Genomic DNA, 26,238 nt, shown 5'->3' on the forward strand with positions numbered 1-26,238 from the left:
AAGCTAACAAATGAACTCTACACAAGAGCCTTGATTGGGGCCAAGACTTATACGACCAGCAGAAGTTAAGTGATCTCATGGGCTGTGGCCCCTACACAGCTCCCCATGGGGCTCTGAGGGACACTCCACAGTGGGGTTTCAAATACGCACTTGTGCATGACCCCGACGTCTGCCGGGACTGCTCGAAGAGCGTTGCAGGACACGTTGAGCTCCGTCAGGGTGGGAATATTGCAGACCGCTAATGGGAAGTCCCCTAAATGATTATTGGAAAGGTTAAGACTCTTCAACTTGGTGAACCTATGACAACAAAAGGAAAGAAAAAGACAAATGTCATAACCTCACATAATTACGTGATGCACAACCTCACGTAATTTTCGCACAGCCTTAGAGCTAATCCAGCCCACCTCTAACTCAGCTGAGGAGGAAACGGAGCCCCCAGAGGTTAGGCAAGCAGCAGAGCTGGAATGCACAGCTTTGGGCTCGAAGGCCAGCATTTTATCTAAAACATAAACATTATATTAAAAAAACAAACATAGCTCTACAGTTGAATATTTGAGGAGGTGACTTCTGCTGGAGTACTTTTTTTTAACTTTCCCTCATCCATCTTAATTCACACATGTAAATGGTAACAGAGAGGGAAGAAAAGAACATGAGGCTGTCTGAATTTCTGGGTTATCCCAGACAAGTCAAACTCTTCTCTGCTTTACTCCTCTCAAATCCAAATCCAAACTAATAAAAAACTACTCTCTCTCTAAGACAAGCAAGCTTGTAGTCCCAAATTTAAGCACCAATTATCATTCCTCAGTGTCAATGCAACGCTTGGTACTGCTAACCACACACCCTTGGAAAGGTCCTGTCACCTCCCTTTCAGGACATTTTCCTCCTCTAGCCTCTTCCCAGCACTCTCCAAACCTTTTCTCCTGTGTTTTCCTTCATCCCCCCCCCCCCCCATCAATGAGGTATTCCTTACAAGTCAGTTCTTTGTCAGTTTCTTTCCTGTCCCTACCCCGTCTTCCTTGGAAATCATTTCCCTGCCCTGTGAACATCTCTCTTTAACCATCACCCGTCACCCCTTCTCTCCAGAGCCACCCTCTATTCTAGTCCAAAACAGAACTTACCATCCTCACCCCAGACCAGCACTTTCTCCTGTTCTAGTTTTGCTAATGGCTCTTTCATTTTCTCAGTTGTCCAATAAATGTTAAGTTTTACTGGTCTGTGCATTCCTATATTTGACCCATTGCCAACTTCCATACTTTTTCTATTTAAGATGAGACTTAAATGAGTTATTTCAGTATGCTAATTATTTTTAAAACTGCCCAAGCCTAAATACTAGGCAGTATGTACTATACCTAGAACAGACACACATATCTTAAAAATAAACCTGAATCAATCCAATCAGCATTTTAAAGAAACTGTCATGTGACTTATTTGTTGTTTTAAAATTGATGTTAAATACCCCAATAAATTTAATAAAAAAATAAAATAAATAAAATAAATTGACTCTAGAGGGACAGAGGGAGAAGACAAACATCAATCAATTTATTGTTCTACTTATTTATGCATTCATTGGTTGTTTCTTGTAAGTGCCCTGACTGGGGATCCAACCTGCAACCTTGGAGTATAGGCACGACGTTCTAACCAACTGAGCTACCTGGCCAGGGCCAACCTATTTGTTGAATTCTATAATGAAAAGTGTTAAGCCCAGCTGGTGCGGCTCAGTGGTTGAGGGTCAACCCATGAACCTGGAGGGTCATGGTTTTATAGGTTGAAAGTGTTACCTTGATTTTTTTTTTATAATAGCCATTTTCTTAGATGGTAGAGTGTAGACCTAACAGTATTTTAAAGAAAAAAAACCTTAAGAATTACTGCTAAACCTGAATAGTCACTTTTTAATTTGCTTTATATTTTACAATTTGATTCATTAGGCCTTCCTGACACAAACAATGCTTATAGTCTATTCTGATTGTCTATCACCTACACAACACAAGCTAGAATTACAAGGTCTGCTACTCCTAGTGGAGGGGTTCAAGTATTGCTGGGGACCCCAGAAGAGGTCCCCTTTACAGGAGGCCTTTACAGGAGAGTCCCAAGTCCAAATTTATTTTCATAACAATACTAAGATATCTAAGATGTCATCTGCCTTTTGTCACTCATTTTCATCCAAGTGTCCAGAGGGGAATTTCAGAAGGAACTGCCTTTGTAACAGCACACCTGACTGGATCAGAGATTTCCAGAAAGAACCCGCTTTTGTGACAGCACACTTGATTGGATACAGAAACAGACCTGAAAATCTAACTATCTTCTAATAAGCCAGACATTTTTAAAATGTAAAACAAAAACACTCTTATCCCAATTTTTTGTTTTAGAAAATAGTTGTTTTTCATAAATATACCTATGTTAACAAGAATGGGTTTGTTATTTTTCTAAATGAATATATTAAAATATTTCTCAATTTAAATTTCTAATACAGTAAAAATCAGAAGATTTACTGCTAAATAAAAGCTGGTTAGGGTCCTGGATTTTTGAGAGGGTAAAGGAGTTCTGAAATAGTGTTACCAGACAGAATATAGAACATCCAGTTAAATTTGAATTTCTGATAAATGATTTCTTAGTATAAAAGTATGTCCTAAATATTGCATGGCACATACTTACACTAAAAAAAAAAAAAAAAGTATTTGTTTTTCTGAAGTTCAAGTTTAACTGGCTGTCTTTTTCTCTCTAAATCCAGCAACTCTATCCTGAAATAGATGGAACTGCTATCCTAGTACAGTACAAACAAAAACAGCATCTTGGGTTTTTTTCCTCTAAATGTTTTTATTGATTTCAGGGAAAGGGAGGGAGAGGGAGAGAGAGATAGAAACATCAATGATGAGTCACTGATTGGCTGCCTCCCGAATGCCTCCCACTGGGGATGGAGCCCACAATCGGGGTATGTGCCCTGACTGACGGGGAATCGAACTGTGACCTCCTGGTTCATCGGTCAACGCTCAACCACTGAGCCACGCCAACCGGACAGTATCCTACTTTATAGATATGTTTCCTCATTTGGTAGAACTAGTCATGGTTTTAAAACATGCATGCAATTAAGCTGAAAAAAAATTTTAAAGCTCCTCAAGGAAGGAAAGACAATAGACATTATCCAACACATACAGTATGTAGACAAAAAGGGGATACTATAGAAAGTAACCTCACAGGGTCAACTGACCATCAATTCCTTACTGGGCAAGAGATGGTGGGTAGTCACCCCTCAGGAATATAACTTCTTCACTGAAAGGTTTATCTTTGCCTTAAGTAAGCCCTGTCCATTGTTTTTGACCATCTAGGTTAATACGCCTTTGAAAAGCCCATTTTTCAGACCCCTTGGAAGCACAGCCACTCTCCAGAGGACACAATCTTGTTCACTACCCTGTAATCCAGTCCCTGCCTTGCCTTCTCCCACCTTCATGGCATCCTCCTTAATTCCAAATGCATGAAAGAAACTGCAACTGTCCTTCTCCACAGCATCTGAGATCTTTGCTTCCTGACACTGTCATCAATTTGGCTCAAATAAACTCTTATAAAAATTCTCTACAGGTCAGGACGTTTCTTATGTCTACATGTACAAAGACTTTTCAGAAAGTGAAGAATGGAAGGATGACAATTCCAGTAATTACTCCAGATGGGAAATGGAAGCACTGACTTTTGGAAAAGTATCTGCCAACAACGGGGGGGGAGAGGGGGGTGTATATTCATCCTTGCAAACCAATTTACTAGGACCACACCACTCCTGAGAACCAAGGAGAGTAGTAATGAGTTTTATGAGTAAAAGGCAACTGACAAGCTTAAATGAGAGAGAGAAAAAAAAGCAAATGAACTCTTAACAAGTACCCTCCATTAGTTCTTTAAAAATGGCCACCAGCGCCCCGCAGCGCGGCTCACTGGTTGAGCGTCAACCCACGAACCAGGAGATCATGGTTTGATTCCTGGTCAGGACACATGCCCGGGCTGTGGGCTTGATCTCCAGTAGGGGGCGTGCAGGAGGCAGCCAATCGATGACTCTCATCATTGATGTTTCTATCTCTCTCTCTCTTCCTCTCTCCAAAATCAATAAAACATATTTTAAAATAATAAAATAAAATGGCTACTAGCTCTAAATATTAAAAAAATGCAATTATTCTTTGCATCGATTCAAGGACAAAAGCACTATCAGACTTTAAGGTGAAGAGAGCTGCCCACAGTCCCAGGGGCTAAGCGACCCCTATGGAACAAGGAGCCTGAGCTCCCTTCCCCTAAATCTGCTCTGTCAAGTAGAATACCATAGGCATTAATTAGGTGGCTGCTGAGTACAACAAGACTTAATACAAAAAGAATGTCAACTCAATAATTTCTTAGAACTGGTAATTTTGATATAGTGAATTAAGTTACATATATTATTAAAATCAATTTCACCTTTTTTCTTACTTTTTCGGATGTGGCTACCAGAAAGTTTAAACTTACTTACATGGTTCCCATTACATTTCCATTGGAGAAGTTTTCTCTTGATACTAACAGTAAGCAGGACCCCGGAATTCCCTACCCAAATGACACCAAATCTGTTTTCAGGGCTTGTGTAGGCCTCTTCCCTGGGCCCACATCCCCGTAATAGACCCTAGGAGTGGACAGAGCTTGGAAGCGTGGGCTGTGTGTCCAACCACACCCCTGCAGGGTGAAGGCTGGAGGGAAGAGAAGAGATCTGGGCCACTGAGCCAGCTCTCCCTATGCTGCCATAGTCAGAGCAGAATCCCAAGGGATCTGAGAATATTAACATTGGAATCTATACGTGCAGGTGTGGGGGTTCAGAACAAGTCACCTCAAGGTGTGCCTCTGTGGTGTGCAGATTGTTCTGCCCCTCCCTTAACTATTAGAGCCCTAGAAGAACCTGAATTAGGGGTCTTGCCCATAATAAGAGGATATCAGAGATAATATCTTTTGACCTGTCTGTAGAGCACGACGAACTTCTATTTATTAAGCATCTACTCTTCTTACCATCCTGCAATGACCTTTCAAAGCCCTTGAGACACCTTACCTCAGCCCTAGTTCAGAATGTCACACATACCTATTTTCTCTTTCTGTTTCTGAACCTCTCCAGGATGCGGTCTCCCATACCCATGTGTGTTGAATTTGGTTATGTCCTCTTGCTAATCTGTCTTGTTTCTATTTGATTAAACCAGCTGTAAGAACCTTGAGGGTAGAGGTAAGTTTCTGCCTCCCCTACACAAGTCATAATATAAGTACATTTGCCAAGATAGGAGGAGAGATTGTATTTTATTTAACAGTTCGTTAGCTTGGTTATAACTTAAATATTTAGATATATGGAATGGGGCCTCCATTTATACTCTTTCCCTACACCTGTATATTTTAAGGGCTGGTTCTGATTTATAAGTATCTTAAATTTCTCTCACTCCGTCTCACCACATCCCCCACCTCCCTCACACTCCTCTCTGTGCAGCCCATCCCCCAAACTCTCCTCAGAAAAAGAACACAGTGTTCAACAGGCTTGTTTAGCTAACAAAGCACTGATTGTTTCTGAGAGCTCAAGTTCTCGATCAGAACACATTAAAGCTCATCTGTTTTGGAAACTCTAGCCCTTAGCCTTCTTAGAGTCCTACTTTTTCTTAATAGATATGGAAAGGCGTCTGCCAATTCAAAAACCTCTCCAGAGAAAGGTAAGAGGGGAGGTCCACCCAGAATCTACTTCCCTCTGGTCTCAAAATGGATGAAAGAGATACCTGGAGGCAACGTTAAGTTGAAAGATAAGACATGAAAATGGGGAGTGGATGATTTTCCTCCTTTTACCTTCCTTCAGAAAGAATGCAGAGGAGAGAGCAAGGTGACAGACAACACACTCATGGAGGAAAAGACTCGAAATCTTTATGCCTCCTAAAAATCCTAAAAATAAAGACTTTTCGCTGTCATGCTAACAGTGAGCCAGATACGTTACCAAATGTGCACAGACCCAGATTCTAAAATAACACTGGACGGCTTCAAAAAAAATACATATTTGGTGAAATACTTTAAATAATTTTATTTTAAACTAATATTACAGTTCTTAAACCTTAAAAATAAATCCTTAAAATGAAATTACATTATATTCTCTCAGGCTACAGTTATTTCCTCAGAGCTGTTCAATGTAGGCGAGCAGGGCAGAATCAAGAGCATCACAAAATTTAAGATCAATAAAAATTATTTTAAAGATGACTGTAACAACTATAGTGGTCAGTTTAGCAATAACAAGGGAATGAGTCTTTCTGATGCTTTAGAAACTAGAAGGACATGAAACTGTAGTTTGTTTTTTAAAAAACATCTGTTATACATGTATATGCACACACACAGGACCAAGGCTAGAGAGAGGTACTTGAAACCAACAGATCTTCCTCATTTCTCAGGGTTATCAAACGTGAGAAGAGAAAGCCTTTGAAATTACTTTCTTTCATGTCCCAAGCTCAGAGATTAAAAAACCAGGCTGGGAGAAACTGTGTGCCTACCGCATACAACCTGAATCCACTGCCTTTCAACATCAGTACTGCCTCTCATCACTCCTGCTCTTTTTTACTGTGTCGTATTAAAGATTTGAATGGAAACAGGTATCAATTACTAATAATTCTAAGTCACAGGTCAAAGAGTGGCCTCAGAGTAATGTCTGGAAAGCAGGTCTTTCCCCTTTTCCCCCAGAGGGCAGCCTTCCAGGTGATGGAGGACAATGGATATTTTGAACACTGCGCCGCACACACACATTCAAACCCATTCCGGCACAGCCTAGGGCTTCCAACCCACCCAACAACCAGGAAAGACTGACTTCGCTTTCCAGAGCAAGCCACATGCTTTAAGGAAAGAGATCGAACTCATGTGCATTTGCTCTATAACCCAGCTCAGAGTAGGGAAAAGAAATCAAGTTAACATTTACCCAGAGTCTAATGAGTAATCTTAGTTAATTCCTAAAATGAAGTTACACAGTACAGTATTACAGTATTACGTTAGCAAACGGCAATGAGAACTGTGTGTACCCGCAGAACTCAGGTCCGACTTAATGTGAAGTTCCAAGCACACTGTGTTTTTTAATAACAAGTGTCAGAGAAAAGTACAATCAACCAAACACACTTGATAATCTCCACAGACAGGAACTACTCTAATTGGGTGTGTTCACAAAGAACCAACGAAGTTCCTTTCAAACTAGGTATCCTAAGGGGCATATAACAACAAAACGCAGGGAAGACGGTAGAACAGAGCCGATAGAATCACTGCTTTGCCAAACTGATGACATTTCTTTCATCTGCATTTCTTACTGTCTTTATATTATAAAACAAAAGTAGAGTAACAATGATTCTGTATCAAGACACAGAATGTGCTAAAGTATCCGGGGTTTTGATCTAATGTTCTTACCTTTTCCTTTTTTTCTCCAACTTCACAGCCATAACTAATTAACAGCAAAGCAGGAATAGCACATACCTTAAAGCCGCCGCTGCAGGAAAAGAGCAATCATTACTTTGTCCCTGCACTTGTCTTGCTTCCCTTTGAATCTGGACGGCAGTACACCATGTTAATGTATTTTATAGTCTTCACTTAGCTTTAAATGGGTTTTTCTCTTCGTCACTAAGTTGCCAGGTATAATATTCCAAACTACTCCCTCGAGCAAATTATTTAAGGCTGCAACAGGGAAGTGCTTAACTTCTTACATTAAATCAAAAGGTTAAAATGCATCACATCCATGCACCCGATTTCCCTGTCTTTAACAGGAAGATACATAGGTTTTTAAAACAGATCAACCACAGCTCTACAAGCTTATTTCATTCTGGCTTTAAAAACAACAACAACACAAAAAGCTACTTAGAAAATGAAGAGGAGCCATGTTTTCCAGGGCAGCAAAGATGAGGCAAAGGTTCTACTATATCAAACTTAAGAAAATTTAGCAGATGCGCAAAGGCTGCTGTTTCTCATATAACTCCCCCTCCTGAGCTCCTTTTATCAGGATCACAGAAGTGCTGAATCTTTCCTCCTTTCTCAGCATTTATCCACTCCATCTACACACCCAGAAATGTATGTACAAAATTCTTATTGCATGTGAGCTAAAGGGAATGGCTATATATACCTGTATATATCTAGGACAAAAAACCAAGTAAATAGCATGATGACTACTGGGAAACATAACACTAACTGGCTTTTAGATCCATCTAAATCTTTAGTAATTTTCCTTTCAGGAACTAAGGGTATACTAGTAAAATTTGACAGTAAAATAAAATAGCAGTATGGTAGAAGTAGTTCTATTTTAAAACATATTCCAAATATGCTTAAAATGAGTGTCACACATTACACTCATGAAGAGGGAACCATACTTGTTTTACTCAGTGAGTCAGAGGGAAAAAAATTAATATTTTTTTCTGGAGTTATCATTCACTACAAGTAGGTCAATTAAAAGAGGTCCCCTGGGTGACTGCATTTCCGTTTCATAGTAACAGTCTATGTGTTTGTCCCTGTGGGGGGACATGCTAATACACTTTGGGAAATATTAGGCTTCAGTATTAAGTAATGAAGGAACTACTGGAGCTGTAAGCCTAGCTCTGAGCTTAGTACCCCGCTTTCCATTAATTATGAAAAGCAGGCTCCCTAATAGTGGTTCAGAGAGGCCGCACCTTAGTGGAGTGTGGCCAGGCTGCCAGTGCTCTTTAATACTCACTATATTAACTTTCAAGAGACAGATTGCTTTTATTTGATTATCAAAATATCAAACGTTCATTCTAACAAGTCAAACTATAGAAGCAGATAAAGGAAACGTTAACAGTCTCTCCAACTTCCTTCCAAATCCCATCCTCCTGAGATAATCAGTGACAAGAGTGAGGTATGCATCCTTCCAAAGCTTTTCCTCCATATAAAACACAGACGTGCATAAATAGGAGATAACCTCCCTCTGTTTTCTGAGTGGGATTACATCACACACATTTTTTTCTATAACTTGTTTTCTCATCTAATACAAACAGTTCATCTTCCTGAGTCAGGACATAAAAATCTAACTCACTCTTTGACAGCTGCAGGATACAGAGTAAAAATGTTCAGAATTTATCCCATCCTTCTGCTGACTGACATTAGGAGCAATGACATTATGCTATTAGAAAGAATTCAGCATCTCTATTTGTGCAGCAATGATTTCACTCTGCAATATTTATGAGTGCCAGTGCCTTATCCATAATTCTGAAATCCAAGAGGTTCTGAAAATTCAAAGACCTTTCGTTGATTCATGTATTGGCAAAACCTGACCTGGACTGATGTAAATATTCATTTTTTCTCTTTAGAAATAAGAATGTGTTTGCTCATGGAGTGCTATCCCAAACCCTGCTGGAGGTGTCATATAAAACATGCAATATAGCCCTGGCCCATGTGGCTCAGTTGGTTGGGTGTCGTCTCGTGCACTCAATAGTTACCAGTTTGATTCTCAGTGAGGGCACATGCCTGGGTTGTGGGTTCGATCCCTGGTGGGGGGCATGCAGGAGGCAGCCAATCAATGTTTAGCTCTCACATCAATGTCTCTCTCTCTCTCCCCCATTCCTCTTTCTCTAGAAAATCAATTTAAAAATCTTAAAAAAACAAAACAAAACATGCAGTACAGACATCATATTATCTTCAATAATCTGCAAATCTCTGAATTCTAAAACACAAGCAGCCTCTAGAATTTTGGATAAGGGATTGTGAACCTGTATTTGTCAAAGTATAAACTGATTGGTCCAAGAGCATGTGCTATTTAAATTTTAATATGTCCTTAAAAATTACCAAAAATTGCATAAATGTAAAAGAGGGTTACTTTCCATGTTACCTTCATTAACTAGCATTTCATGTTAGCATCCTTACCATCACTGCTTATCTGAGGGGCAAAAGCTGGCAGGTCTCAGGTCATTTCAATTTCTATTTCTATTTCTTAGTGAAGTTCGTCTTTATGTGAAGTTCATCTTCTTTGAAATACACATTCATACACTTTCCCCATTTTTCTACTGGGTTGCTTGTCTTGTATTTACCAGTTTGTAGGAACTCCCTGAATACGGTGTGCCATACGCAGGGTCCTACGGTGCACATATGTCACATGACACTCCCAGCTACTGTTTCCCACTGTTTCTGTTAATGGATTTTTGCCACACACTAATTTTTATCTGCTCAAATTTGGCAATCTTTTTCTTTATGGAGTCTACGTTTTTCATCTTGCTTGAGAAGGTCCTCTTATTCTACCCCAAAGTGGTACAGATGTTCTCCTGTATTTCCTTATTATGTATTCTATTTTTTTACATTTCAATCTTTATTTCACCTGACATTTATATTTACATAGAATGTTAGGTAGAGAGGCCTAATTATTTTTTTTCTGGTTGCTAATTATGCCAACACCATTTATCACAAAAAGCATCCTTTTCAAAATCCATTCAATTTAAATAAATTTCATACACTAGCAGAAGAGAAAACAAAAAGAGAAAGCTTGGTGCTGCACAAACAAAACAAAGAAAAAAGTTTGGGTAAAAAACAAGTTACATTTACTTTTGTTTTCCCTTTCTTTTCCAAGAGAATTTATAAAATCAAGTGCCTGTGTTTTTGTTCTTCCTAGGAGCGAGCCCACCTTGTGGTTTTGAGCCAGCAAAATACTTTAATATAAAGATTACTTAGACAGAGCAGTGCTTTTTATCTTTAGACAGACAAATCTTGGGACGGAGATGAAAGTGCTTATAAAAATGTGTACTGAATGCACTTACTCTCAAGAAGCCTCAGTTAAGTCGATGAATGAACGAGACACAGTCAGTAACTTGCCTGACTTATCTTCCTTGAAGTCCTCGAATTCTGATTCCTGAAGTGTGGAGCCTCACTGGCTTGTGAACTTAGTCCTACAGCTAACATGTTTCGATAGTTTTGCCCTGATCCAGGTATGAGATAGGGCAACCTGTACGTGCTATCACAGCTACGTAAGAAAGCAAAACAATTTGCGCAAGACTTAAAAGGCTGTCTCGTGGATTCAGAAGGAAGGAAAGAATGTCTTCTGCCCTGTGTTCCTCTTGGACTTGTCTGTGGCTGCGGTGGCATGAGAAGCATGTGAACGGCTGGGTCTGCTTCAGAACTGCTGGGAACACCTACGTTTCAGAAGGCATGACTCAACTCCGTTCAGCGGTCACACTGCTGGCCACACCCCCATTGCCCTGGGACTGAACTCTCATCGCCGACTTCTCCGTTTCTTAGCGCAGCATTTTTTCCTTCTGTCCCTTGACTTCTGAAATGAATCCACATGAACTTATGTCTGCCATTCTGGTCGAGGGCCCGAGCAGTCCACCAGTCTCTTTCCCAGTGAGCACCTGCCAGGGTCTTCTGGGAGGTTCTGCCCGCACAAATACTAATGCGACCCATGACCAGCTTCTCAATACTGGAGCCAAAATAAACAGAAACCATCCCATCTTAAGTCTAACCACCATAAATGACTCTCCATACAAGCAAAACAAGCATAAAACCTTCTCGCAGGACTAGAAACAAAAATAAACACATTCATATTTTACTTGGATAAAAAATGAAAATTTACAGCCACAAAAAGATTTGAGCAAAATTTTCATAATTGCTGCAGATGTTAAAAAGCAGAATAAGTATACCAAACCTACAAATGATAGACATGAATTTCCCAAAATAATAATCACGGAAATCGAGAACACTCAGTGTTGGCAATAATTACAATGGACATACTGCTGTAAACGGAAATTAAACCATTCCCTAAAGAGAGGACATTTTATTCTAATCCCTCTTTTAAAACAATTCAAGCAGGAGGCAGTTATTGGTTCCCTACTTGTACCAGACCCGAAGCTAAATGAGTCCTATGGATACAACAGTCAACGCAGGAGAGGGAGGGGTCGTGCAGAAGCAGTTCCCATGAATCAAGTAAGTACATTCTATAGAAAGCCACCCCAAATCATGAGGCAGCAAGCACGTGGAAACAGCAGTCACTAGAAGCACAATAACCCTGCATGATCTAGTTCATGAAAACAATGAGTCATGCCGGGCGTGGTTCAGCAGTTGAGCGTCAACCTAGGATCCAAGCGATCGGGGTTCGATTCCCGGTCAGGGCACATGCTGGGTTGCGGGCTCCATCTCCGGTTGAGGGTGTGCAGGAGGCAGCCGATCAATGACTCTCTCTCATCATTAATGTTTCTCTCTCTCTCTCCCTTCCTCTCTCTGAAGTCAATAAACGTATATTTAAAAACCAAAAAAAAACACTAAAAACAAAAACAAACAAACAAAACAATGAGTCATAAACAGATCAATCTGTCATTTTCGGACTCTTTGATAAACTGGAAATATAATAATGATGAAAAAGACAAATAAGAAACATGTCATCACGTTACAGTTAAACATCTCTCTCTTATGAAATGAATTCTTTACTCAGTTTACCCTTTTTTCATTTTCTCACCAACAGATCTGCCATAGTTGGCCAATTTAATTGCAATTCTACTCAAGAGATGTTTCAAATTAACCACCACACTAGTAGGACAAATAACAAAAATGTAAAAAGAAGATTTCAGTAGAAGGAAGGAGGCAGGTTGCTATTTCCACTCCTCTTTTCAAAGAAAAGGAAAGGAGATCCACACGGTGTACTTGGATAAAATCCCAGCTGAGTCATACAAGGAGATAAAAAATGAAAACCGGACAACATCTCTATCAAGGGTATCAGATTATCAAAGGAGAAAGCAAGCATAAGCTAAAGCCAGGGAGAGTACTTATTTCATGGAAATGCGCGTAGCTTAAGTTCATATCAGGAATAGCCCAGGCATATCTGTTAGCTAAACAGAAAAAAGTCCCAACACCCAAAAGTTTACTAGGTATAAAAAAGTCTGATCCTAGGACTGAACCGTTCATTCACCAAACACTTCCTGAGTTCTTATTGTGTACAAAGGTGTGTGAAGCATGCAAACATGAACTAGGCATGGTTTCCATCCTCCAAGGACTTGAAACAGTTTAGAAGCAAAGCTGCTATAATATAAAGCAGAAGATGAAACTTACTGGGAAAAAAATATCATGAGTGCTTCCAGAAGAGAAAACTCACTTTTATCTAAGGGATATGAACAGAGTTCAATAGGCAGATGGGGACTGGAAGAGAGGAGCATTCAAAGAGAATTGGGTGGCGTGACTGTTTCTCAAACTTGAGCATGCACCATTAAAAATGCAGAGCCCTGGGCCCCATGACCAGGGGGGTTCTGATTCACAGGTCTAGGATGAAAAACCAAGTACCTCTGTTTCCTAAACACCCCAAGTCATTAGGATGCAAGCATTTCATGAATCATATTGTCAGATACACTGATTCAGAGGGCAAAAACTCCAGGTGTATTTGGGAAACAGTAAGCAAACTATATTGTTAAGCAAAGAGCTCCTGTGGTTATCAAGGATGCTTAGAAACTAATCACAGAGCACTTCAAATTGCAGATGAAGACACTGATATTTACCTGTGAAAAAATTTGAATAGGGGAGTGAAATAAAAATTGAATAGGGGAGTGAAATGATCTTTCCCACCATCCATGGATTTGTACATCTCATAAATCAAATAACATCTCCTCTTCCCTTGTTGCACTTCCTACACACACACACACACACACACACACACACACACACACATACATACCTCTCTATTGGGTGAAAGTGTGCATTCTGACAGAAAATTTTAATAACTATTTGGAAAGTCAGACTTTCCCTAAGGTTCTCTTGTTAATTATCTGTCCCAAAGACACATTAGGGAGGGAAGGGTGTGCCCTCCTTTCGAGAGGTCAGTGAAATATCCCGCCAGCTCTAGCATCATCACCCTAACCCACCCGTGGGAAATGACCACAGGCATGTGACTCCTCCCGTTCAAAGCTCTATTACTATGGAGAGCATGGTGAGTGAAATCAAAATTATCGGCACTCTTAGGAAAAACCGAAACTCTCGGGGGTCTTTAACTTTCAGGAGTTGCACAAGGCGGTGCAGAATGAGCTCCACAGTGAGCCGTGTCTGATGAGGCAGAGGAGGGAGGGGAAAAGAGGCACATTACTGCTCCCCACCAGTGTTCTCACACCGGCAACCGAAGCGCTATTTCAGAAGTCACAGGAAACGATGCTCGGAGGAAGGGAAAAAGAGGCACATTACTGCTCCCCACCAGTGTTCTCACACCGGCAACCAAAGCGCTATTTCAGAAGTCACAGGTAATGATGCTACCACGCTCCCCAGTCCCAAGTTATGATGACACTGCGCCATCAATAACCGCACAACAAGCATCTGCCGGCCCTCTCCCTGCATGCTTATTCCTGTCTCCTAGGACCTACGCAGAGCGAAAAGTCGGTTACCGGGCAGAATAGCAAATAGCTACAAATACTATGTTTAACATTAAACTCTTGCAGTGAAGTTAAAGCTGAGAGAGTACAGCAAAGAGCTCAACTAAAACAAATAGAAGAATGGCACTGGCCAGAATACAATAACCTCACTGGAATTAAGCCAAGGCTTCTGGAGATCCCTCCCTGCTTTTTATTTAAGAGGGGAAAAAATGTTCAAGAACAGCATAAAAGACCCCAAGAAGTCAACGGGGCAAACTGTAATTTAGTCCAGTCTGGCTGATAAATAAATCTTTTGTCTCCTTCTGAGCTCCCCCTTCTAAATGCACTGTATGAGGGAAGAAGAAAATGGGCCATTATTGCCAGAAATGAGGTTAGGAGCCTCCAAGGAGAGAACCAAAGGCTACACAACCTCAGCGCCCCGAGCACCAAGTAAAGGCTTTCCTTTGATCAAATGCTCAGGGAAGGAAAATGGAAATTGTGTGAAACGGAAAGCTTCCCAAGAGGATCAAAATTCCATCTGAAAGCAAAGCTGTATAAGAAAGGAACTTCCAGTGTGGGGAGGAGTGAAGTGAAAGAAGGGCATTCCACACAGTCCATGACATTCCTTAAACATTTGGCAACCCTCCATCCCCGCCCCAGCAGTGAAATTCCTTCCCAAGTTCTCTCTACTCCTGAGCAGCCCTTGTGCTAAGTGTTTCTTCTTTCAGAAGTTGGCAGCTCTTGTTTGCTTGTAATTTTTTTTTAATATGGCAGAGCATCTTCAAAGAAGCTGAAATTGTTCTAAGTACTGCAGTTTAAGTCTGGCAAATGAGCTGCAAAAACATTCCAGCATGCTCATCCTGACTCCCTATGTTAATGCAGCATCCCCATTTCCATTTAACGTGAGTTTTCAGGAATTACTGACAAAAACAAAGATTAAAATCTCTTTCTAGAAAAACCTGGGAATGTGAACTTTTGGTGAGGGTAAGTAATTACATGAGTAACTCCACAGCTCTGGAATGCCAGATCCCCAAAAGAACAGACTAGGAAATAAGGTCGTGTTTTCCACTCCGTGGGGATTAAAAATGTGGAAAATCAAGCTTTCTAAGAAGAAAGGTACTTAAGAAATGCCAGGCATAATTATGAGTTTCTCAGTGCTCATTTCTCCATAACCTTCATTCTACTACACCCACATACTTGCACACCTAACTCAACCTCATTCCTTCTCTCCCAGTTCTCCCATCTGAAAACTCCACGCCCCTTTTCATCTCCCTTATGCTTTTCAGCTAAAGCAAATTTCACATTTAATCAGAGCTCAAATCACTGCTTTCCTCCAAGTCTTTAATTCATTCTCTCCTTGACCCAAAGGTAATCTTTACCTTATTTTAGGTTTCATTATACTCATTTTACACCATAGCCTGTAAAGCACAATCAGGCACTTTCTTCTAAATTCCTGGAAATTGATCTCTGGGGGCCAATCATTCTAAATGACTACTGTCCTTTTAAAATAGTCACCTCAAGCACTAAATATATGAAGTGGTCCCCCTGTTCAGAGCATTAAGTACATTAGGTACAAAGAAAGAAAGCTAACAATTCAGAAGAGAAAAAGGTCACATGGAATTGAAACCAAAAAGCTTCAAGAAACAAAAGTCATTACAGACATGCCCTGAAGGGTAGGCAGGGTTCACCGGGTGGAGCCTGGGTTTGGCAGATGAAAAGTTAGGAAGGGCACCTTCCTTGCAGGGTGAAAGGGAGGTATGTTTAGAGAATGGCGAATAGACCCACAGGGGTTTTTTTTTAAAACCTATTGTCTCCTTTTCTAACTTGAAATCCTTTCTTATGAGTCTTTTCCTCTGTAATGTTTTCTGAATCATGTCACTATGCAGGCTGTCTTCTCACCCTACCTTCATCCAGAGAGAACTATAATAAGTGATAAATTACCAGTCTCACTTCCTTCAACAAGCTGCTACAAATATCTTTTGCAAAGAAGTGGGGTATACGTAACAGAGAGCTGGAGAAGACAATTCCCACCACCACGCATGCACATATATGTTTATGTGCCAAGACCTGGCCACAGGTCCTCCCTCTGAGGAAGAACTGACTCCTTCCCCCTAGGAACTCAAAGCCAGGCAGAGCAAACATGAATACAGAAGACAGAGAAGTAAAAAAGGGGACAGGCTGAAGTCAACTCTTCACTTATGGGCAAAAATTAAGTGTAACCTCAAATAGTTAAAGTTGAGGCAACAGTGCTATTTTCCTAAGCAGTATATGTACTTATTAAAACTGGCTTTTTAAACTATTGCCTAAAATATTGTGAAACCGTGAGGGGTCAATAGTAACAAAACCACAAAATTCAGCATCCAAAGGAGAATGTAAAAAATAAAATTAAAAAATAAAAGCTGATGGTGGTACATCTTCCCCACCCCCCTTTTGGCCTATTTCAGAATCACTTATGATAAAAGCACATTAATAATTCTATAGACATACAGACACACAATTTTCTAAGTAACTTGAAATATCAACTTCTACTTATCAAAGCCAGTAATCCTTCTTGCTGGGGCCCTCTCGCTGAGCTAGCTTTGTTTCTCAACACCAGTTCACTCACAAATAGCAAGAGCTGGAAGGCAGATTCACCTTCTGCATTATTGGATGAAAGTGATGAGTAACCAGCAGCCATCAAACACAATGGAAGCGTAACTGGTTTCTGAGAGTAATGATTTTATAATTTCCAACACATAGAATTAAGCAATATTAAGTGTGTGTGTTTTAATTTTCATCAATTTGTCAAATACTTACTAAAATATAGGCTTACCTCTAAAAGCGGTAGGTAGAATTGATGAGTATATTAAAATTACCTAAAATAAAGACATCTAAGTGAAACTTAAGTGGCAAACTTTCCAAATACCATGGACGAAGCTACCAGGAATGCAGACATACAAATTATTACTATCAAACGTTGCTTTTGAGTTTGTTCTCTATATTGCTCTTGGCAACATTGCACTGGGTATCACCATGAGAGAGCTCTGATCTGAAGACTTAAAACTCTAGGACCTTCAATGCAGTATTACCACCCATGACACTTTAATTAACAATCAATGTAAGAGAGCTATATCTGTCAGTACAGCAAAATGTTTGCAACACCAATATAATTTAGTATGAGTAAGTTCACACTGCTTTAATACAGTATTAAAATCAATTTAATACACAAAAAGGACAGTTATATTCCTTGAATTTACACCAGCAAAAAGTTGTTGTCTTCGTTGACTTTACAAAGAAACTTTCATTAGAAATAATTCTCCATTGCAAATAATAACAATCTTAGTACTAATGCCATCTGGGTCATCTAAATGGAGATAGAATTAATATAAGTAAAGTACTAATAAAAGAGAGATAAATAATGTATTATAATTATTAGTGACATAATCAGGAAAGAACCCATTAAAACTAACAAAAATTACTGATTTTGCCTCTCCTCTATTTTGAAAACTAACTTGAAGAGCTCCAATGCCAATAAAGGAAAAACAAACAGTGGTGGTTCCAAGGACAATGTTTTCCCTCTGAAACCGCTGACCTGTGTGTGTACATCAGCAAGGCATCTTTCCAGATTTAGAATGCTGCTGCAAATGCCAGTTTAAATGTTCTGTGAAAATAGCTCATTTGTTTAAAGTGAGAATTTGCCATAGGAAGCAAAACTCAGGGGATATGTGGTTAAGAGAGAAAGTCTCAAAACTCCTACCTATTATCAATGCATTGTACTTAAAAAGTTTCTCCCTGGATATCTGCCCTAACACTGTAATCTAAATATTCATTCCTTGAGACTTAGGTAAAAACATGAAAATAAATTATCCTTTGGGACCTCGCTAACCTGTTCCCTGTGAAATGTACACTAGAAATTAGCACTAATTCCTTAAACATACAAATAAAAATAAGCAATCAGATAAACAGCATGTTCTCAAAACTACATACTAACTGTATAAACATAAAAACTACAGTAATGCTTTTTGGAGTATAAACATGAGTGTTTAAAATACAAAATTTCAGTTCCTAGCATTGGATCTGTGTGTGTGTATGTGTCTGCGCATGCTCACGCACACTTGCACACTTATTACTCTGAAAACTTAGCAAGAAAATCTTTCTTGGATAATGGGGGTGGGGGACAAAAATCTCACAGTCGTATGTGGTAAAAAAGATACTGGTTTAAAGCATCATTTTTTCCAAAGGGCTGTACAATAGTCAGCTTTACCAGCTGCTCAGCCCCCACATCCCAAGTCCCCTCAGCTTATCTCCCCCCATGCTTAAAGCAACAGAAACAAAACAGAAACCTTTGGTGCAGTAATATTCTACCTGTCAATACAGGTACTGGTTAAATTGATATGTTCTCTTTGTAAACCCAAATTGTACACTCATATTTGTGCCATTTGTATGTTTTTGTTATACTTCTAGCAAAAAACTTTCAAAAGGTTATATAAAGAGGTGTCAGACCCTGTGTCCTCTCCCCAATTCTAGAAGGAGACAGTTTATTCCCCAGAAGAAACTGAACCAGAGAGTTTGGGCTCAAAGATGTTAGGCATTGTAGAAAATATTGTTCTGCAAATAAGGGGATCAAATAAAAATCCATACTCTAAGCCTTGAGATTCCACCTCTCTTCCCTGTTCAGCTCCCTGAGTCTTGGCATGCACTGCCCAGGCAGGAGACCAAAGGATTCCTCTCCAGTAAAACCGACACACCCTAGGGAAAAGATCCACAGACACTGTGAACGGAAGTTTCCCAATGAAACCACAAGGCTCGCCGCCGACAGCCTAGCAAGGAAGCTACAAAGTGGAGAAGCCCTGCCCACAGTCCAAGGTGCCCCATTCACTTTTCAGTGACTCACCGTTAAAGAGGAGCGAAGAGCTAAGGATCACCAAGCGGTGAGCTCAAATTTCTAACATAAAAGACAGACACCTATACAAACAGGAAGAAAAAAATCAACACAGTGCAAAAAGAAAGTAAATGAGTAAATACAATGTCCTCAGAAAGAGAAAAAATTGCACCCATAAAAAAAGAACAGAATGCTACTGAAATGCAAACAAATTAAATCAAACAAGAAAGAGCTCTTGAAAAATAAAGACAGCAGAGATTCAGAAAGGTTAAGACAAAGTAGAGAAAACCTGTCAAGAAGTAGGTAGGGAATTAAGACAGAGGGAGAGGAAAACCAGAGAATTAGAGGACAGACAAGGAGGCCCCACCTAACTAAGAGGAATTCAGAGGAGGAACCGAGAAAACCAAGGGAGAGGAAATCACCAACACACAGTGAAAAAGTTTTCTAGAACTGAAGGGCAGTTTTTTCAGATCAAATGTTCACCATAGTGGCTTAAATAAGGAGTGTCATAAAAAAAGATCCTAAAATCTTTTTGGGGGGATTGTAAAAAACAGAAAAATGAAAAACGAACAGGTGACCTACAACACGTTTCAATAGCAACTGTAGAAGCTAGAAAACAGTGGTGCACTCGCTTCAGAATTCTGAGAAAATATGTTTTCCTATCGAGAAGCCAGCCAAATTACCCATCAAGTGTGAAAGGAGAACTATTTTCAGATACACAGTGTCTAAGAAATTTGCTCCCACATCCCCTTTCTCAGGAAAACCCTAGAAGATATTCTGTTAAAAAGAGGGAGTAAACCAAGAAATAAGTCACAAGGCAGAAAAGTTAGGGGTCCAACATGGGAAAGACAACAGGGAATTAGGAAAAAAATGACAAAGGTAATCCCAGGGCAACAGCTGTGCAGCAGGCCTGCAGAGCAAGGCTGGACACCGGCTCCAGCTCCCCGAGGAAAGAGTGCCCCTGAAAACGGTGCTAAGGAGAGCAGCAGAGCGCTGTCAGAAAGCTTAGGAACACCAGAGGGAAGGAGAAGCAGCACAACCAAGGAAACGTGACCACTGCATCTAAGAGCCTTAGCTGCGAAGCATGGTTCCGTGCTCAAAAGCGTGTCAACCCTCAAGACCAACTCAACCAAAAGTTCATACCTATACACACAGCATGGGGAAGCAGCACTTTGTGCCTGTGGGGAGGGACGGGGGGGGTGTGACATGTGTAAAAGAGTTAAAGCCTCTCTTCCAGTGTAATAAGTCAGTATATAATGTCCAATATTGAACAAGTTTTAAATAGTAGTATATACATGATATTTCAGAAGATGGAGGAAAACAGCAAAAAGACTCAAAGGTGGTTGCCTGGAAGCAGAACTTGGGTGTAAGGATGGGCTAGGGTTCTACACACCTATTCTTATTATAAGTCTTGTTGCTTGTTAAATTTTTCTGAAATCTACATAGGCTATTAGCTTGGCGGGAAAAATGTTAAAAAATTTTAAAATACAGAACAAAACCAAACCAATAAATGTACAGAACAGTAGGCAAGAAAACTAGAGAGCATGAACTGCAGAGGGAAAATGACAGTAAGACAGCCAGTTCTCCAGGTTCCTACAGTGTTCTAGGTGACAGCAGGGACGTGCTTCCTCGGACAGTGCGAGGAGGGGGTGTGCACCGAGGGGTGGAAAACAGAGGAGAAAAGAGGATGGGTTGAAAAGATATTTACAGATGGAGAATCAATAGATATGGGAGACCAATCAGGGAAGGCTGAAAGAACAGGCAAGGCAATGCCACAAATATCCATCCATCTGGTTATTTACTTAATTAGCCCACAAATGCTGGCTCTCTGGGAGCATCATATCCCCCCCCTATGAATATAGAAGCATTGCAATTTTCTTCTTGTTTAGGTTTAAATGTTGGGGTTATTATGAAATATACAAATAGAAAAATAAAGAAAATAGGAATGATAATCCAAGGACCAACTATTCAGCTTTTTCAAATACTAATATTTTTGTCATACTTGCTGTTAATTTCTTTCATATTTGCTGCTAATTTTTTTTAAAGAAAAAAACATGGATATTGTTGAAACCCTATTCAAACTATTCCCTAATCCCATCACCCTAACGGCCTCCCAGAAGATAACCATTAAGCTGAATTTGGCATTTAACAATCTCCATCTACCTCACCTCTAAAATGAGAGCAGTGGTTTGGATGAATTCTGTTCTAAGACATCAAGAGTGAGTAGTATCAGATCAAGTTCTTGATGTTCTGCAATGTAAGTGCAGAAGCCTGTACTGCCATGAAACACACAAAAACATTTCAAAATAAATTCAAACCTCAAAAACAGACCAAATCATAATGTGATCCTTTGGCAAAACAATCATAGTAACTTTATTACAGTAGTGTTTGTAAATATTATCAATGCATACGGCACATGAGAACCTTTGTTCAAGACTTGGGCTCTCCTTTCATCGTACCTATCAGCTCCAGGGAACAATAAGGAAGTGCTTGAACATAACACCCTTACTGGAGTTGGGACAGCCTGTGTAACTAATTTGATGTAGCACCAAACTGTCCCAGCTGTCACTGTCTTGTTCTCTAGCAGGTAATCACAACAAAAAGATTTTGTAATGCCAGTTTTACTTAAAAATGTCCTTGATGATGCAATAAAGTTATCTGTATTACATCTCAACCTGTGAGTCCATATCTTTATTCTCTGGGTGATAAAATGGGAAGGAAGCATAAAGCACCCCTGCTGTATACTAGAGTATGAAGGTCATCTCAAGGAGAACGCCTGTACAATTATTCGAGCTGTGAGCCAAGCAAGTCACAGTGTTTACGGAATACCACTTTTACTTGAAAGGACAACTGACAAACTCGTTATTTAGACTTGGGTATCTGGCAGGCATTTTCTCTACAATGAAGGGAAAAGGTCAATTCAGGAAAAACAACTGAGAGTATTTGCTGCCAAGGGACAGCCTTCCAGCTTTCAATTGAAAATTTAAAATTTGGAAAACGTTTCCACCGTGAGCTTGACAACATTCCAACACATAAATATTTTTCTGATGAAATGAGTGGTGATATTAACAACTGTGATTTCTTGAAATTGCATAATGAAATGTGTTAACATTTGGAATATCTGTAATATCCTACGAACCAGTGTTTTCCAAGTGACCAATACATAATGCAGTGAAATGATGCACGGGCACAGACCCATTCAAAGTGCGAGAAAAACCAATGGATCCTATAACAATTTTAAAAGTTCATTAATAGGGTCTTAGATTCCACATTGGAGCTAATATTTAAGAAATGGTTGCTTGTCAAGTTTTGGGACAATATCAAAAGAATATTCACAATGATCAGAAAAGAACACTGAAACGCTCTTCCCTTTTCCTACATATCTGCATAAACTCTACAACAAACACTTACTGAATTATTCTTCCTGGATGTCAAAAAACAAAAACACATAATCACAATGATTAATTACCATAGTTTAATCTCTGATCACTAGCAGTCATTTAGGAACAAATGAACCTTTCATTATTTATTTAAGTTATATTCTTCTGCAGTTACAGTCTCATAAATTTACAACCAATATATACGTATCAGAGGCTTCATTTACCACAGAATTAAGACTGATCATTGGTCCAAAAAAGAGAATGGATATGGATATGGTAAATTCTTAAATCTGTTTTAGATACATACAAACAAAGTCCCTTTTCTCGAGTGACAAAGGAGCAGACCCTATTCATTTAACATTGACTCTTGAAATCTAAACGCTAATCAAGTGGATGACCAGGATGATGTTAATGGATTTAAATGTGAGCTCTTAAATTTCTAAGGAAACGTCTTTTCATGGAAAAACCTTGACCTTTTGTAAATTTCAAAAGAAATAATTCAATCTGAACAAACCCCTGTAGTTCAGAAGTAACACACCAAAGAGCATTAGCTTTTCACTGACCCATTTGTAGATCGGGTAAGAAATAGAAGTGATTTAAGGAGAAATGTTCTTCTCATACAAATCTATCCTGTTAGTGAATATCATAAAGCAAGGTCTTGCCTAGAGTAAGACCTAGGCAAGGTCTTGATCTTCATTTCAAAGGCAAGAACCTTGATAAAAATTTCAGAATAAGAACTGATGTCTTCATAAATAAAGTCCTATTACCCTGCCCTCTGAAAGTTACAAGCTGTAGCTCTAAGTCAGAATATTCAAGAAACAACCAGAAGCGGACACCCCTCCCCTTTCAAATAACCCGTATCTGCCTGCTCACCTTTGCAGTTCACTGAGCCCCCTGGCAGTGGGTAGACTGGGGTTTTGCCTTAGGAAGTTCTGTTTTAAGTTGAGATGAGTGAGGTCTTGGCTGTAGAAGAGGTTGGCAGGCAGGTGCTCCAGGCTACAACAGGAGAGGTCCACTGAGCTAATACGCTGTGATGCAACCTAGAGGGCGATAAAAACACAATTCCACTTTAATTCCATCCACGTACCTGATCACTTCTTTCTATGGATAGAAATAAGATAACCCTATTTGGGAACACAAACACAACCAAATATAAACCAATAGAGTATTCACTTAGTATAGAAGAGAGTCAAGTACATACTACAAAAGCAGAAAACAATGTTCCTGCCTGGAAGGTCCTTATAGTAACCTAGTAGAGGAGACAGGTTACAAAGAGCACAGATTATCCTATCAAGTTTAGTGATATCAGTAACCACCTCCAACTGGAGGGGTTATGTTCCTGAGAACATCCACAGTAAGAGAAGTCAGAGCTAAATAATACAAGACTCAAGAGTAAATACAGAGTTGGGAGATAGACATTAAGATCTAGACTGAATCTATGCAAGTCCTTGTATATTTTTATTTAAAACAGCACAAATAAAGAAAAGTGCTATCAGTGGCCTTGCACGTATCTTTAATAATAGTGGCGGCATGTACTCAGATTCCATTGCCTGCTATAAACTTCTTAGTTGCCTTTCCTCCGAAGTTTCAGTGAGATGCTTCATGTAGGTATTCTAAGTAAAATTTATTTTATGTCTAAATGTTTATCCACATAGTCCAGGTCTTCCTGGTTAGATGGCGCCTCCCATTGTCAGAATCCCAGGGGTAAAGACCAACGGGCATATTGGAGACAGTAAATGTTCCAGGTAATGCGGCACCAGCTCAGGCCACAGGGCACGGCTTCAGCCCCTCTTACACACACCTTGGTACCTTCTCTCCTGACAGAGCTGTGGGAATATAGCTCTAAGATCTGGTTGATTCTCCCTCCTGCCCTTGATCTTCACCAAAGCTTTATATATGATCAATTTGATGTCCTTTTCTATTACCAAACCCCAGCTTTCTTTTTCCTAATTAGAGAAGGCAGCAGAACACGGTCTTAGGAGTGTGACCCTGGTCAGTGTGGATCATAGCCTAGCTCCCCACTTAGGAGGTGACCGGACTTGAGCAGAGATCACTGGGCTCTGCAAGCTCCAGTGTTCTCATCTGTACAACAGACATAAAGGTGACACCTGTACCTACATACCTGGCCCAGAAAAAGCATTCAATAAATGGTGTTTGCTGTTATCACTACCACGACTACTTCCAAAGAGGATGGTTCCCATTTTACATCCATTGCAATTCAAATTCTCCCAATGCTAAGAGGGTATTCAGAATTAAATCTGCATAAAACATATCAGCTGATGGCATATTTTAGGTTGGAAAGAAATTACTGTGCACACAGGGTCCAACTCAAAAGACTTTACAAAGGAAGTCAGAGTTTACATTGTTACAATTTCATCTTTCCTTGAATTTTCACTATTAAATAAGAAAAAGGAAATCTCAAACAGAGCCAAATCATGCAAATAAACCATAAGATGTGAAAAGCACCAGAATTTAATGGGCCTGAAGGGCAGGTGCAAACATGCCACAGCCACACAAGTTCCCTGGCAGGAGCCTGTTCACAGGAAGTAAGGCTGAGCGTTGCAAGTGGTGAAATCATTCATTCAAAACTGTGTGTTAAGCATGCAATGTTGTGACAGGCCTTCTGTTTCCTGAGGTACAGCAGTCCAAGACACGAGTGTCTCTGCTCCGAGTGAGTACTCCTCATGAGGAGGAGAGGGCAGTTATGGTACAGTACATGACAATGGTTACCAGGAGCACGATTTAAGGAGTCAGGAAGGGGTCCCGGACGGCTTGATATCCAAACTCAAGTTTGAAACTTGAGTGGAAATGCTTTTATCTGCCCCAAACCCTTTCTCCACTTCTTCCTTCCTGTAACAATCCTTCAAACGCATGTGATCCTGGTGAAAGCTGCAAACAAAGTATGCTGACCCACTGGCTACAGGCGTAGGCTTGTACTCTAGGGTTGAGCAATCAGAGTACCCCACCTGCTGAACCCACAGACTGACCCAAGCTAGGCTGATGAAAGGCCTTCTCTGGGATGTGTATAGTCTGAATCCAGGAGAGAGAGAAAGAGAAAGACAGAGAGAGCGAGAGAGCTGCAGTTAAGATGAATAAACTAGATTCATACGCATCAACTTGAACAAATTAAAAAAAGCAAGCTGCAGAATGTTATACACAGTATAATTATACAGTATGCCATTTATGAAAACATTTTAACACAAACACACAACTCCACATATTATATATGGTTATATGGGCAATGAAGCTATAAACCATACATTGGTCATATACCTAATTAATGATAAGGACTACCTCTAGACAGGCAAGGAGGGGCATGGAAACAGGGATGGGAAGATAGGAGATCTGGAGTTTATCTGTAATGTTTGTTTCCATATAAGAAAAATAGACGATATGAAAGAACTATGTCAATATGTTGAGAACCAAGAGGTGGTACATCGAAACTGTAGTATCCTTTGTGGGGTGTGTGTGTATGTGTTTAATTAGGAAAAAATAATGTAATTGTGATAAAAATGTCAGCAAAGAAAGGGAAACTACGTGAGAAACATCATGGAGAGTTTCAGGTAAGGGCAGTGACCTGTAATGAGGTTAGAAAGGTAAGGCTGGGGTGGGCAGCAGATCCTGCAGAGCCTTTTAGGTCACTGTAAAGACTGGCATTTTGTGTGAGCACATGAGAGGTGTGGAGAGGTTCTGAGAA

The 26,238-nt window shown here is 39.9% G+C and overlaps 1 protein-coding gene across 1 annotated transcript in view; it reads right to left on the minus strand.

Annotated features, from left to right (window-relative positions):
* PHLPP1 (PH domain and leucine rich repeat protein phosphatase 1) overlaps positions 1–26,238 on the minus strand; it is a 175,966-nt gene that overhangs the window by 44,346 nt on the left and 105,382 nt on the right. The window contains exons 4-5 of the mRNA XM_081150244.1: positions 23,415–23,581; positions 151–297 (exon numbers count right to left, since the gene is read on the minus strand). Of these exons, the coding sequence (XP_081006370.1) occupies positions 151–297; positions 23,415–23,581 (314 nt within the window). The remainder of the gene's footprint in view (positions 1–150; positions 298–23,414; positions 23,582–26,238) is intronic.

This window comes from Miniopterus schreibersii (genome assembly GCF_964146895.1).
Source record: "Miniopterus schreibersii genome assembly, chromosome: 10".
In the NCBI taxonomy this organism is placed as follows: Eukaryota; Metazoa; Chordata; class Mammalia; order Chiroptera; family Miniopteridae; genus Miniopterus; species Miniopterus schreibersii.